Source organism: Diorhabda carinulata, chromosome 1 (genome assembly GCF_026250575.1).
Source record: "Diorhabda carinulata isolate Delta chromosome 1, icDioCari1.1, whole genome shotgun sequence".
In the NCBI taxonomy this organism is placed as follows: Eukaryota; Metazoa; Arthropoda; class Insecta; order Coleoptera; family Chrysomelidae; genus Diorhabda; species Diorhabda carinulata.
The window spans coordinates 25,045,472-25,059,944 of NC_079460.1; the positions used below are offsets into that span (position 1 = coordinate 25,045,472).

At 29.8% G+C, this 14,473-nt stretch overlaps 1 protein-coding gene across 2 annotated transcripts in view; it reads right to left on the reverse strand.

Annotated features, from left to right (window-relative positions):
- LOC130904053 (atrial natriuretic peptide-converting enzyme) overlaps positions 1-14,473 on the reverse strand; it is a 123,339-nt gene that overhangs the window by 22,226 nt on the left and 86,640 nt on the right. For both annotated transcript variants that reach the window (XM_057816586.1, XM_057816576.1), the window contains exon 10: positions 1,345-1,520. In XM_057816586.1, the coding sequence (XP_057672569.1) occupies positions 1,345-1,520 (176 nt within the window). The remainder of the gene's footprint in view (positions 1-1,344; positions 1,521-14,473) is intronic.

A 14,473-nucleotide genomic window follows, 5' to 3' on the forward strand; every position in this document is an offset into this window, starting at 1 on the left:
AAAAGACTAAATAGCATCATAAATGAAACCAAAGTCATACCACAACACCAATTCAGATTCCAAAATAAACATAGCACAATAGAACAGGTACACCGACTAATCAAGAAAATAAATAGTGATTCTGAACTAAAAGATATTGCTCAGCAGCCTTCCTGGACATCTCACAAGCCTTAGACAAAGTATGACACGAAGGATTATACTACAAATTAAAAAAATACCTACCTTATCCTCACTACGAATTAGTAGAATCCTACCTTACCAATAGATCTTTCCTTGTAAAATACAATTACACACTCACTGATCTCCATACAATCTTATCTAGAGTCCCTCAAGCCAGACATATAGTTCACTTTCAAAACAAAATTTGTGAAGTTATTTAAAAAGTGTTGTACTGTTGTATGAGATTGTAATGTTTTTTGTGCCAGGAGGTGTTTTTTGAAACATTTCGCAGTTATTGAGTTCTTGTTCATCCTATTATGGAATTTTCTGAATTAGAGCATACGATTTTTAGTTCGTCTCGTTGATTTTCAACATTTTTATTCGAGTCTTCAACCTTGTCGGGTTTTATTGTTATGTTCGATAAAATTTACATAACTCTTGATTCTAAATCCATATCCAAGGTATATAAAATTTCATCTAAATCATCTGTATCTAGGTAAGGTAGATCGAAAGTTGAAGAAAGGGAATTATTATCATTATCTTTTTTGTCTACGGCGTTGATTTGGGGCATTAGAGTATCGAGGTTTGAATTATTTTGACCTTATTTATATATTACTCCATTATCCTACTACTCGAGTTTCATAGAAAATAACCCCTGGAGGGGGTTTATGTTTGGAAACGATTTACCTAGGAATTCACACTTGTCTAATGGTATTTTCAGATAATTTTCTTCGAGTCTATTAAACACTTGCTTAAAATTGCAAAAATGTTCGTATAAGGAAGTTGAAAATATAATTATGTCATCCATGTAAACAAGACATATTTTGTTTTGTATATCCTCCAATACGTTATCCATAAGACGATGCGGGGGCATTTTTGTGGAAGCCCACTTAAATAAAGTAGTAAAATTATTCGTAGGACATCATCAATATAATATTGTTGTAAGTTGGCAATGGCAAACTCAGAAATTTATTAGATATAGAATTAGATGAGTTGGGACATTATGCATTAAAACTGAATAATGACTAATATTCATAAATGGAAGAAATATCTGTGCTTAAAAGTTGAACTTCTCATATATATATATATATATATATATATATATATATATATACTCAGGAATCTACTTCTATAGATTGAATCAAGTGCCGTTAATTAATGTTATGATAAAAAAATTGAACTTACCATAGTTGGTACAAGATAGATGCACGGTTGGATAATTCTTTTCTGGACAAGCTCCAAATTCTCTGATTAAATTCTTAGGACGTTTATGTTGATTAAATCTCCAAATTGCTGTAGTCTCGTGAATAATAGGAGATTGAATATCCACTCCCTGTAATAGACGACTATAATTCGCCTTCCTGAAAAAAAAAACAACCACATTCTTCTAATATCGCAGATTATTAGTTACTCACATTAATAAAGTCCTGACACAACTGATTTAAAATAATTCTCTAATAATTTCACATTTCATAGCTAAAGCTTACTTATTTCATTTTTGTATCAAAACTTCAATATCCACTTTTTTGCGAATTGAGGTTGGATTTATTTTGATCCTACTGCTAGTTTCCTTATCAGATATCTCATTTTTTATCATCACTTACACATGTCCATGGAATTTGAGACAAATTCAAAAATTTCATTAAAAAACATAACGAATGACTTTTGATATCTTGTTTTTCGATATCAAAAAAGTATTACACCACAGCTAAATTACGGATATTCCGGTAGCATTTGATTTCTTCCTTTTTGTTGTGCGAGAATATAAGGCTTACATTTGTTTTTTTGTATTTCTTTTAATTGAAAGTATTACATAAATTTAAATTTAGAGTTTAGAACCCTTCCGGCTTTTCCCCAAAGATAAATCAAACATTTGTATTATGTCCAGCAGTATAAGTATCCTATGATGTCTGTTACACATATATTTAAGATAAACAAACCACCATCATCACCTTTGTGAAATAGTGAGTCGGATTTTACACTAGAAAGGAGGAAGAGAACGATTTTGATTTTGCAGTAATTAGTTGAATTTTCCACAGATAGCGATGAAACATGAAATTATCAATATATCTTTATGATATAAAATCAGAAATGAAAAGGCGAGGAGATGAAGTAGACAGAGCTCAGAGAGATGGACAATAGACACCATGGAATGTTTTTTTTCTTTATTTAGTTTTTTTTTCAGATGAAAGTGAATAATCGAGCCTTTTATGGTATTCACCTAACCTTATCTTTCAGTAGGCTTACCGCCGTAAGTTCCAGCCGCATGAAACCTTTGATTTAATGAAGTGTAATCATTTAGTTTAATGGACCTTTATTTTCTTCTAAAACAACAATCGAATATAGAAAAGTGGTTTTAGGTAAATATCTGCTAATATAGGTAAATAATGAAATTTGTTAAAAACCATAGGTCTATATTTTTTTTGGTCTTATGTTAGAAGCTTTGAAAACTTGTTTCTGTTTATTGGGTCAAAAAATGTATCATCATTTTATTTTCTAATGCCGCTAATTTAAAAAAAAGCAAAAATTTTATGTTTATATGTTATTTTATCGTATTACTTTGTTATGCGACCTTGTTTAAATTGTGGTTCTCTCGTATAATATTTATTCATAAGCAGTCTATATTTCAGATGAAGCTAATCTACGTATACGAGATCTGTTAATTTCAAAACTCTTATATGGGAAATTCTTAATACTTGTTGAAATAGTGCATTACGCGAAATTTCGAAGCAAACATATTTGTTCAATTTATTCGATTTTTGAAAATTATCTAAACACCATCTGGCGTTCAGTTTTAAATAAACTTTCAGGATGTGAAACTGAAATTGTCATTGTTAATTTTCAAAAAGCAGGGTAGTAGGTATTTGAAAAAATTTGGTGTACACTATTTTGTCCGTAGACTAACTTCAATATATTTTTCGAGCTTTCGAATAATTACGTATTCATCGTCTGGGACTGAAATTATGGTTAAGAACAATATATGAAATATGTAAAAATGTAATTAATAACAATAAAATTTATTTACAATAATCAATTGAGATTTGTGGTGGCTTCAAATTGTATTGATTCTTGTAAAAACTTGAAATTCATAGGACTCAAAATTCAATATTCAAAATAGAAATATTGATTCATTGAAATATTGATTCTGGTTACTATAGGAATTTTTATTGATTTATAATTGGTTAGATTATAAATGACGTTGAATTTTTGTAGGTTAGAAAAGGATAAGGTGTGATTAATGATGTTCAATATTGACTGGTTATGTTATGGATAACATTTAATTTTAATAGGCTAGATCGTTATAAATATATCTAATTATTTATTGGTTCGAATATAGATGACTAAAAAAATTTATAGGTTTAATCGATATAAGTGAAGTTGAACTTTATAGGTTAGGCGAGGTTAGTTGGTTGTTATTGGCGTTGATTTTTATAGAATTTGTTTCCTCAAAATCTAAAAGATATGCATATATTACCCTAATGTTATTTAAATCTGTTGTTTCTAAGAATAGACATTTTTTGGAGTTTTTTCCTGCTGTCAAAACGTTGGCAGATCCATAATTCATATAGTGTCCTTCATGATAGACATGAGTCTTGTGGGAGGTTATACGATTGATGAGTGACCTTTTTGACTGACCAATGTACATTTTATCAATGTTTAAACACTAATTTTTAACAATATATAGTTCTTTTATAATAATAAAAATTACCAACAAATTTTTGGAACACCAAAGATGTCTTTAATATCCCCTATATTAGCAGATTATTTAAAGGATTATATTTTGGACTTGATATAATTTTACTTCCATATAATAAAATTAATAATTTACTATTTACATCAATAGTTTCGATCACCATATACAATCCACTATTGAAAAGGAAAATCGATATCTTTTTAAGATACTAAATGCATTAAAAACGAAGATGATAAAATTTTTAGAAACATATATTGCACAAAATGATCAATGCATCAATAAGAAAACTTATTCAAAAACCTTAGTGTGATTTATGCATATCTTTTAGATTTTAAAAAAACAAATTTTATAAAAATATAACGCCAATAACAAATAACTAACTACACCTAACCTATAAAGCTCAACTTCACTCATAACGATTTAACCTTTAAAATTTATTATCATTTATTTTTGAAACAATAAGTATTCAGCTATATTTATAACGACCTAGACTATTAAAATTTAATGTAATCCATAAATTAACCAATCAATATTGAACATCATTCACTACAACTGATCCTCATCTAACCTTCAAAAATTCAACATCATTCATAATCTCACCAATTATAAATTAATAAAAATTCCTTTAATAACCAGAATCAATATTTCAATTAATCAATATTTCTATCACACGTCATTTTAATATAGAATCCCATGAATTCCAAGTTTCTACAGGAATTAATATAATTTGAAGCCCCCACAAATCTTAATTATATATTTTGAATAGTCTTTTTCTGTAGTTGACCAAAGCTGAAACCATCAACCACTGGATCCAAACTTGCAGTGGGATTCTTCATTCGGGAATTGAAAAACACCCTTAAAAACATAATACAAAGTCACTGTTCCAGTCTGGAAATTTCTCCAATTCTGTCAAATAGTATCGACAAGGCCTCCCATTTGTAATAATATTGATAATATATTTAAGTTTCCTTGATAAAAGTTTCATGCTCAACTATTACCTTTTCCAGAATTGATAGGTCATAGGTTTCTTAGTTAATTCATTTGAAAGTTTTTAATATATATATATATATATATATATATATATATATATATATATATATATATATATATATATATATATATATAGTCAAGTACCTGTATTTAAAAGGGTAAAGAGATAAGCAGATTTACGAAGATATGCCCTTGGTGATCAATTTCCTTCGTAAGCCACCGTAAAAAATTGGCTTCAAAAGAGGTAACTTTTCCATTGAAGATGATGACCGATCGGGAAGGCCAGTTTCTGTGTCAGTCCCCGAAACTATCGAGGCAGTTCATGACATGATTTTATCAGACCGTCGAATTGGGCTAAAACGGATATCTGAAGCACTGAATATTTCATACTAACGCGTTCATCATATAGTTAACGTCTATTTGGACATGAGAAAAATTGCTGCAAAATAGATACCCAAATGTTTGAATGTTGACCAAAAGCGAGCAAGGGTAAAAGCATCGCGTTCGATCTGTGCTCGATTTGAAAAAGAACGATGTAGATTTCTTAAACCAAATTGTTACTATGGATAAGACTTGGGTACATTTCTACTATCCAGTAACAAAGCAACAATCGATGGAATGTCGACACTCTGGTTCTCCAAGACCTAAGAAGCTGGAAGAATTCTTGCTTCAGTTTTTTGGGATTGCCATGGAGTAATCTTGATTGGTTTTTTGAATAAGGGTAGAACAATAACTGAAGATTACTATTAGATATTACTTACCACTCTAAGGGAAAAAATTGAAGAGAAAAGACACGGAAAGCTATCCAAAGGTGTTTTGTTTTTGCAGGACAACGCCACTGCAAACAAGTCTCATATTGCCATGCTAGAACACCCCCCTTATTCAGAAGAAGGAACATTTTTTTGAAAGGTCTAGAGACGTTGCAGGTTCGCTGTAATAAATGTTAATTAAGAGGAGAATATGTTGAGTAATAAAATATTTTGAAATTGAAATTTTGTTTAGTTCTATAGTAAGCTAAGAATTTTTCGATATATCCTCGAATATAATATTGCAGTACCTAATAATGACGTAACAGTAACTAATAAAAAAATATTATCTCTGTAATCGTGCTTTGCACCAACACGTTGCTTTGATCAGCTTCCTGTTTCTAGTGGTTAGATTGAATAATATTACTGGCGACCTAATTAATCGTATTTAATCAAACAACGTCAATAAGGAAAATATTTAATGAAAGTTATTCTCGTGTCAACACGAATATTGCATAATCAGCTTGGAATTTTAATTTGAAATTTGTCGTTTTAGTGAATATCAATTAAATTTCAATCAAAAGGGAATGAATTGGGATTAATAAACGTAGTTAAAATCATACGAGTCAATGACAGCTAGATAAGAAAACTGGTTTAATTTCATATAAATATTAGCAAAAGTCAATTTTTAAGCAAAAGAAAACATATTTGCAAAAAATTTACATTAACTCAGTCACAAGGAGTGAGCAAAGTATAAGAAAACTGTTTCGCTTAGAGGCAGTATAAGTGGATAGAAAATATAAAAGATCTCAATGGGGCAATGGAATTTTATGATTAAATTGTGGGATGTATTGGAATTTAACTGATGCACAATGGATCCTCGATCCAAAAATTTTCCCAGTAAAGCATAAAGTTCTCAGATGCTATAGATCAATACTTTTAAAATGTGTGGATCCATCATAGACTTGGAAATTTGAACCAAAGATTAAAATTTTTTTTGTGATCGTATATAAATTTGTAATTTTAAAATTCATTCTAGGTAAATACAGTCAAATTTCATCACCAACAGCATTATCTACTATGGTTGTGGGTTGCATGACTTCTATCCAATTTCAATGTGATATGAATTTATATTTTATGAAATTACACATACACATTGAAGTTTTGATATGTTCGTCTTCACATTTCAAATGTATACTTATCTTCTAATTGATAAAGCCGTAATATTTCGGACGTATTAGTAATTAAAATATTCGTTACATTGTGATACCAAAATATCCGAATATTATTGAATTTCGAAATAAACTCCTCTTCCATTAAACCACCATCGAATATTGCTAAAATTGCCACAACCTTTCGATAGGTTGCATAATAAATTTGAAATATACTAAAAATGTTTAAATTAATTTGATATTAATTCGAACAAAATCATTTTGAAAGACTGAGAACATTCTTTGTCGACGGTAGTTAAGGGTTTGTTATCAATTGTTATCAAAATGTAATAATCGTAATTTTCTTTCCTTCAACTAAGCGGACTCTGTTTAAAAAATTTGCTCTTTAAATAAGCCTTCAAAAAAATTTTGTGGTGATAATTTAGGAAATTTTGCTGATAATTTTTTTAAACCTCTACTTCTAATCCATTATTTACAAAATCATATTGCATTTCCGCTCTATTGAAGATACAAGATATGTTTCTCCGTTTTAATTTTGTGGAAAAATGGCCAATCAATACGGTTCCTATGAATTCACCTACAATGTTTAAAAAAATTGCCCCTCTTTTTCTTGAACACTTGTTATAATTTCAACGTGCTTTGCCATAGAATATACTATTTTGGAAATATTCAAAGCATATCTTATTATTTACTTCATGCCAAAAATTATGCACATTAGGAAACCATCATTGCCTTTAATTTTCAGGAAGTGAAGAACTTTTAATTAAAATTTGATTTTGCAAAGATGATGGATATATAGAAAGAGTTCTTTAATTCCTAAATACTCCTTCTTAATGCATTGGCTCCTCCATACATCAGCTCTATGCTTATTTCATCTTTACCAGGTGCTTCTCCATTTTTCGTTTTATTTATATTTTCCTTAACTTCTTCTATTATTATTATTCTTCTAATAAGGTTACTTGATCATTCTCCTCTAGTCCCTCGTCCTTTTTGTGCTTGATTCAGTTAGCAAGTCCTTAAAGTAATATACCCATATTTGTTTATATTATATTATATACTTTTTGTACAAACTATTTGTATTTCTTTCCTTTTGTATTTCTCTAACAATAGTATCCATCCACTCACGTTTACTTTTCTTTATAAGCCCACTTCTCTCATTTCTAACCATTTCGTATTGTTTCCTATCTTGAATTCAGTTCCTTTTTTATCCATCGTAGTCTCTGACTTTCATTTTTACTACACTTACATAGCTTTCATTGAACCATTCTTTTCCCTTGCAGGTCTTTTTTATAATTGTTGCATTCTTTCTTGATAGTTTCCCCTTCGTTTTCATTTTCTGTTCGTAAATTCTCTGTATGTGCAACATATTCTTTCTGGTTGTTTTCATTTTATCGTTTGTTGTTATGATATTCATTTTGTGTCAGTTATTCTTTTGTCTTACTTTCGCCGTAAAAATGAAGTGATCGGAGTTCGGATGCTTCTCTCGATCTCATATCTCTTGTGATTTTTGTGGTGCTGGTGCTCCAGTACTGCTGATTCTGCTAATTCTTAAGTATGTCAGCCTTTTATTCATTAGTATGAATGCTAGTACTTTTTGTCTCAATTCTCCAAGCATCATAAATCCTACTTCACACTGGCCTTTCATTAACTAAGTATCGGAAGCTGAAATTTTTATTTTTTATGATTCCTTGTCCCATCTTGTTTCCTGTACTGCCGCGATATCAGTTCCATACTTTGTTAATTCCAAGCCTCTTGCATATTTCCTATTCTTAGCATTGTTCTAACGTTCCATGCACATATTTTCATCACTTTTTCCATGTTTCAGTTTGTTTTTATGTTGTTTTTGTTTTTAGCTTTATTTTACATTGTTTGTTTTATTATCTTTAACAACTTTTTTTAGAGTTTTCCTTCTCTTTTGTTTAATTTTCACTCCTCTTCATTTACCAATACGTTATGTATTTTCCATTTCTTTTTCAGTACTGGCAAAGTCGCTTGATAGCTTCTGTTTCTCTCTCTCTCTCTCTCTTCGTTAAGTCTTCATTAATGTATAATCCATCTCGTGCCAAATTTCTCAGTTTTGTTTTATTCTCCATAATATTTCTTTGTCCTCTTCACCTTCTTCAGCTTTTGCAAACAAATTTTTGGGACTATCTGTATGGCCGACTTAATGTGAGATTCCACTTTCATGTATTGTTTCAAGAATTCAAGCATTTCTGGATTTTCTGTGTACAGGGTGATTCATTAAGAATGTTCAATCTCTGAACTATAGATTCTAGACCTCAAAATATGATGATTCCGCTCAACATGCCTTATGCAAATATTGCTAGTTTCCGAGATACGGAGTGTTCAAAGTTTAAATTTAAATTTTGATTTTCGCAATAATTTTTTATGTTTTCACAATTTCTATTTGAAAATAGGCAATTTTACGTTTGACATAAGGAATCATAATTTGCTCTCTAATTTAACATTGCTAATAGAGGGCGCTAGTTACCCTTGTTTGTGTTAATTAAATCAAAGTAAACTTTTTTTGGGCTAAACTTACAACTAAAATAATAGAAAAATAAAAATTACTCTTCTTTGATTCGTGTAACTCAATCGGTTATCGAGTAATAAAAGTAATAAAAAACTTCAAAGCAAATGCTCAAAATACCATTTATTAACAATTTAGTAATTGACAAGTGTAATAGTTATTTATCAATTAATGCCTAGCCATAACAATTTTTCCAATAATGAGATGCGCGATATGATTTGTGTGTTTGCTCAGTCAAATTATAGTGGTCCAGCTGCGGCTCGAAGATATTCATAGTTATACCCAAATCGAAGGCAACCCAATTATAAACTGCCGCTTTACAGCCGCTTAGGTGAAACGGGGTCTTTACGCTCTAAAACTGAGTACGGTGCTACAAAAAAAATCACTGCCGATGAAGAAGATGAAATTTTAATTTGTATTACGGAGAATCCAGATATCAGTACTCGTCGATTAAGTCTGCAAACAAGTATAAGCCAATAATCTATTTTTAGAATACTGAAGAGGGAAGTATTGCATCCATATCATTACACTCCTGTTCAGAATTTATTACCTCAAGATTTACCTAAGCATCTACAATTTGCCCATTTTTTGTAAGATAAACAAAATGTTAACCCAGATTTTCTGGATACAATTCATTTTACTGATGAGGCAATATTTACCAGACGAGGCATATTTAATTATAAAAATAATCATTGTGGGATTCTGAAAATATACATGCTATGAAGGAAACACATTTTCAGCACGAGTTTAAGGTTAACATTTGGTGTGGTGTAATATGTGGGTATTTAATAGGTCCTTTTGAACTGCCCACCAATTTAAATGGACCTCTTTATTTATATTTTTTTCAAGAACATTTACACGAATTACTAGAGGATATACCTCTTGCTTTAAGACAAAATATGTGGTTTTTGCACGACAGAACACCACCACATTATTCTTTACAAGTTCGTCAATACTTAAACGAACAGTTCCCGCATCGATGGATTGGTTGTAGAAGTGAGTTTGCTTGGCCACCAAGAGGCCTCGATTTAAAACCTTTGGATTTTTCAATTTGGTCGCAAGTGAAGGCATTAGTTTATAAAGGAAAAATTACTTTTCCTCCACAACTGCGACGGAAAATAGAAGCCGCGGATGTAACTAAAAATAATAGATAAGGATTATTTGATATTAAGAGATCTTTACGAAAGCGGATCATAAAGTATATTGAAGTAAATAGTGGGCATTTTGAGCATTTGCTTCGAAGTTTTTTATTTTTGATTGTTATTGTTACATATTTAAGGAATAATAAAATTTTTTTTATAATATATTGAACTTTTTAGAAGCAAATAACTCGATAACCGATTGAGTTACACGAATCAAAGAAGAGTAACTTTTTTTGTAGAATTTAATGCTTTTCAATATTTTTTCATTATTTTAGTTGTAAGTTTAGCCCAAAAAAAGTTCACTTTGATTTAATTAACACAAACAAGTGTAACTAGCGCCCTCTATTAGCAATGTTAAATTAGAGTGCAAATTATGATTCCTCATGCCAAAAAACGTAAAATTGCCAATTTTCAAAGAGAAATTGTGAAAACATAAAAAATTATTGCGAAAATCAACATTTAAATTAAAACTTTGAACACCCCACCCCGTATCTCGAATACTAGCAATATTTGCATAAGGCATGTTGAGCAGAATCATATTTTGAGGTCTAGAATCTACAGTTCAGAGATTGGACAGTCTTAATGAATCACCCCGTATATCAATAAGCCGATCATAGCTATATTATTTTTTCTCTCTTTTCATATCCACTCTATACTCAGTTGAACATCTTATTGTTCTTTTTCTATTTTTGAATTTTCTGTTTTTATTTTTTCATTTTGTTCCCTAAATCTTGCGTTCTTCTTTCTTAATTTAAGTACTTCTTCTGAGAAATGCTTTTGTTCCAACCTTATCTGAATATATCGTTTTTTGTTTCCTCCAGTTTCCATTTGATACCCTCAATTTTTTTTTATTACAGTTTTCATGTCTTCCATATCACTTTCCATTTGTAGTTCAGTGTACTGATAACAATAGAAGTGTTACTCGTATTGTATAATGGAACTGAAAACTTAATTGGTGGTTCAAATATGAGGAAGTTTAAAGATATTATATAAAATATTCTTTATATAGATTCAGTAATTCGTTCTTTACTCTATTCGAGATATGTTCAAGCGAATACAAATTTTGCTTGAGCTATCTGTTTTAATACTGTCTCAACTTGAAGAAAGAGAAATTTGGCCATACTCCTTACACATTCAAGGGAGTTATATTGATGTTCATCGTAGTTTCACGGTGATCTTCGTCATGTTTTAGTATCACAACACGTCTAGCAACAAACGAGTTAATATTTAATGCAATGAATTTATTTTTCTTCTGAATCTGAAATCGCTGTAGAGCATAGGTGAAAAAATGTATGAAGGCAGATCAAGCAGCATTTGATATAATTTATTTGATATGAAATCTACTGTAAATTAAAAAAATGGAAGGAGTAGAGTTATTTGGACGTATGTTGGATGGATACAATATAGCTAGAACAGTACAGCAAGCTATACAATAATAGTGTATCAACCTTACAACCTAGAATCATCATTACGATCTCTCATAGTTTCCACTAAGACGAAACGGAAATCAAAGTGTTATATTCTAAATGGAAAAACCTACAAAAGATAGCCAAATCGAACGCTAATAAGATCTCGAAGACGAATATGTTGAAGATCTATGAACATATTTTTTATATAATTTATTTTTTTTTCTCTGAATATCGGTACAAAAAGAGCATCCCTCGTACTAGGTATGTAACAGATTAATATATTATAAGCATAGATATGGCAGGATGCTTATTTATAAATTTATTTATAAAGTACCTATCACTTTTCATCTAGTAAAATTCACGTCGTTTCATGACATGTTTTCAGGGATTTAGAGGAATATAGTGTCCCCAGCAACAGTTTCAAGGACTGTAAAGTCCCAGGCATAATAACAACAGTTATGAACTATTGTATCGGAGATGTGTAATGTAAACTTACTAGATTTTGTTGTAATAAAGTAATTGCGTTATCATTTTTTATTTCGTCATCCGAAATTGATTATTTCTTTTTATTAATTATATCAGTTAATTCACCGTTGTCTCCAATGTTCATCACTAAAGGGCTACTGCTCGATAATTGCTAGTATAATACTGTTCGTTAATTCGCAATTAAAACGTTGAAACGTTAAAGTCGTGATACCATTAAACTATTTCGCACGTTCCGAAATTTTGTTACGCATTAAACGTTTTAGTAATTTTTAATTTCCACGACTTGCGCGAATCCTACCGATTACGCCAATTTTATTATTCTTGACGAAAAATTCGTTTTGAAAAAATATATTTATTAAAGCAATTACAAGTTTATTGTTAGAAATCTGGACAGAGAAATAAGATTTATCTGCATATGTTGCTAAGTAAAAATTTCTGAGAATGCATAATGTTTCTGTTACGTTTTTGAGTTTTCTTGATTAACCGCGTAACTAAGTACACAATACGCATCCTATAAATACCTTTTACAAAATATAAATGATAAGCAATTATCTGCCTACCCATTATATATTAAAAGGACCGTCGCACGGTTAACTCCGATGTGCTGTCTGTAAACATAAGCAATAATACTCACAAAATAAATACTACCTCTTAAATTATATATTCGATACTAACTTGATATGCTTAATTTGTAATAAATTAGTACCGGAAACACATGAACATATAGTTTTAGTGTGTTCAATGTATATGAATATAAGAAACTATTCTATTAAACCTCGGGGCCATTCAGATGACTTGGATTCATTACTTACCTCAAAAGATTAAAGAACTGAAGAAACTACATTTATAAAAGAGGCATTGAAAATCATATGTACTCGTATATATGTGTATGTGAATATATGTATATGAATATTTATGTTTTCAAAATTATCAGTCTTTATCAAAATATGATATTGACACTGACAATTTGCTTATATATATCAATCAATAAATTATCTATATCATGAATACCCAAATAAAAATAAAATCATAGTAGAAATTTATTTTTTCCTTAATTTTTCATCTCAAAAATATGCAGCAGTCATCAGTCAATTAAATTATTTGTAGTTGTTTTAGAATTTATAAAATAGAACTATGAATTTTACTTAAATTGTTCAGGTCCTTTTTATCATTTATAGCTTTTTCGTTCTTATGAATGTGAACCATTTCTAAAAATTCTCTATTTTATGTATCAGATTCCGTTTCAAGAATTTTTTAATCTTTATAATTGAATTTATGTTTTTTTCATATTTCGTGGTTCCTTAATGCAATCGTATTTATGACCTTTTATTCGATTTTCTAAATACTGAGATGTTTGCCCTATGTAGACAGCGTCACAATTAGTACAAGGCAATTGATATATAATATTACTTCTTTTGTTTTTTGGTGCTTTAGATTTTAATTTAGCGAAATATTTGGATAATGTATTATGTCCTTTTTAAACTTATACTAATATCATATTGATAAAAATAATTAGATAGTTGCTGAAAAAGTCCTTGTATATATGTTTTTATTATCCTTACATCAAATAAGCAACAGACAAAATTTGCATAATCTTCAAATAGGTGATAAGCTATAACTAAATAGGGATAATATGTGGGTTGATAACCCACAAAAATACAGGGTCAAAAGAGCTCAATTTGAGCGGCTACAATTCTCAATAGAATGTATAGCCTGTCTTAATTATGTACTATAAATGTAGACAAAGGAACAATAAAATACTATTATTAAAAATATTATCAAGTGCTATTAAAATTTTTATTGCTTATGAAGTCACAATTTATAGATATCATGTACCTTGATTTATATGATATTAGGTGATTGCCATTGGGATATTAGTTAGTTACCTTGATTTCGATCATTTTAATACTGCAACCCTAACCGAGTCGTTTTGGATACCTATTAAAGCTATTAGAAGCATGACTTTTTCAAAGAGAATGTTTTATTTCGATATGATAAAATGGAATAGCATAGCAAATGAAGTCATGAAGGTATTGATAAATATAAAAAAGATTGTTTGGGATAAAAAAACGGTATAAACTTTTTTTGCGTTCTTAAAATTGTAACAAAAATTTCGTTTGTTCGTTTTTGCATCATGCAACAGTG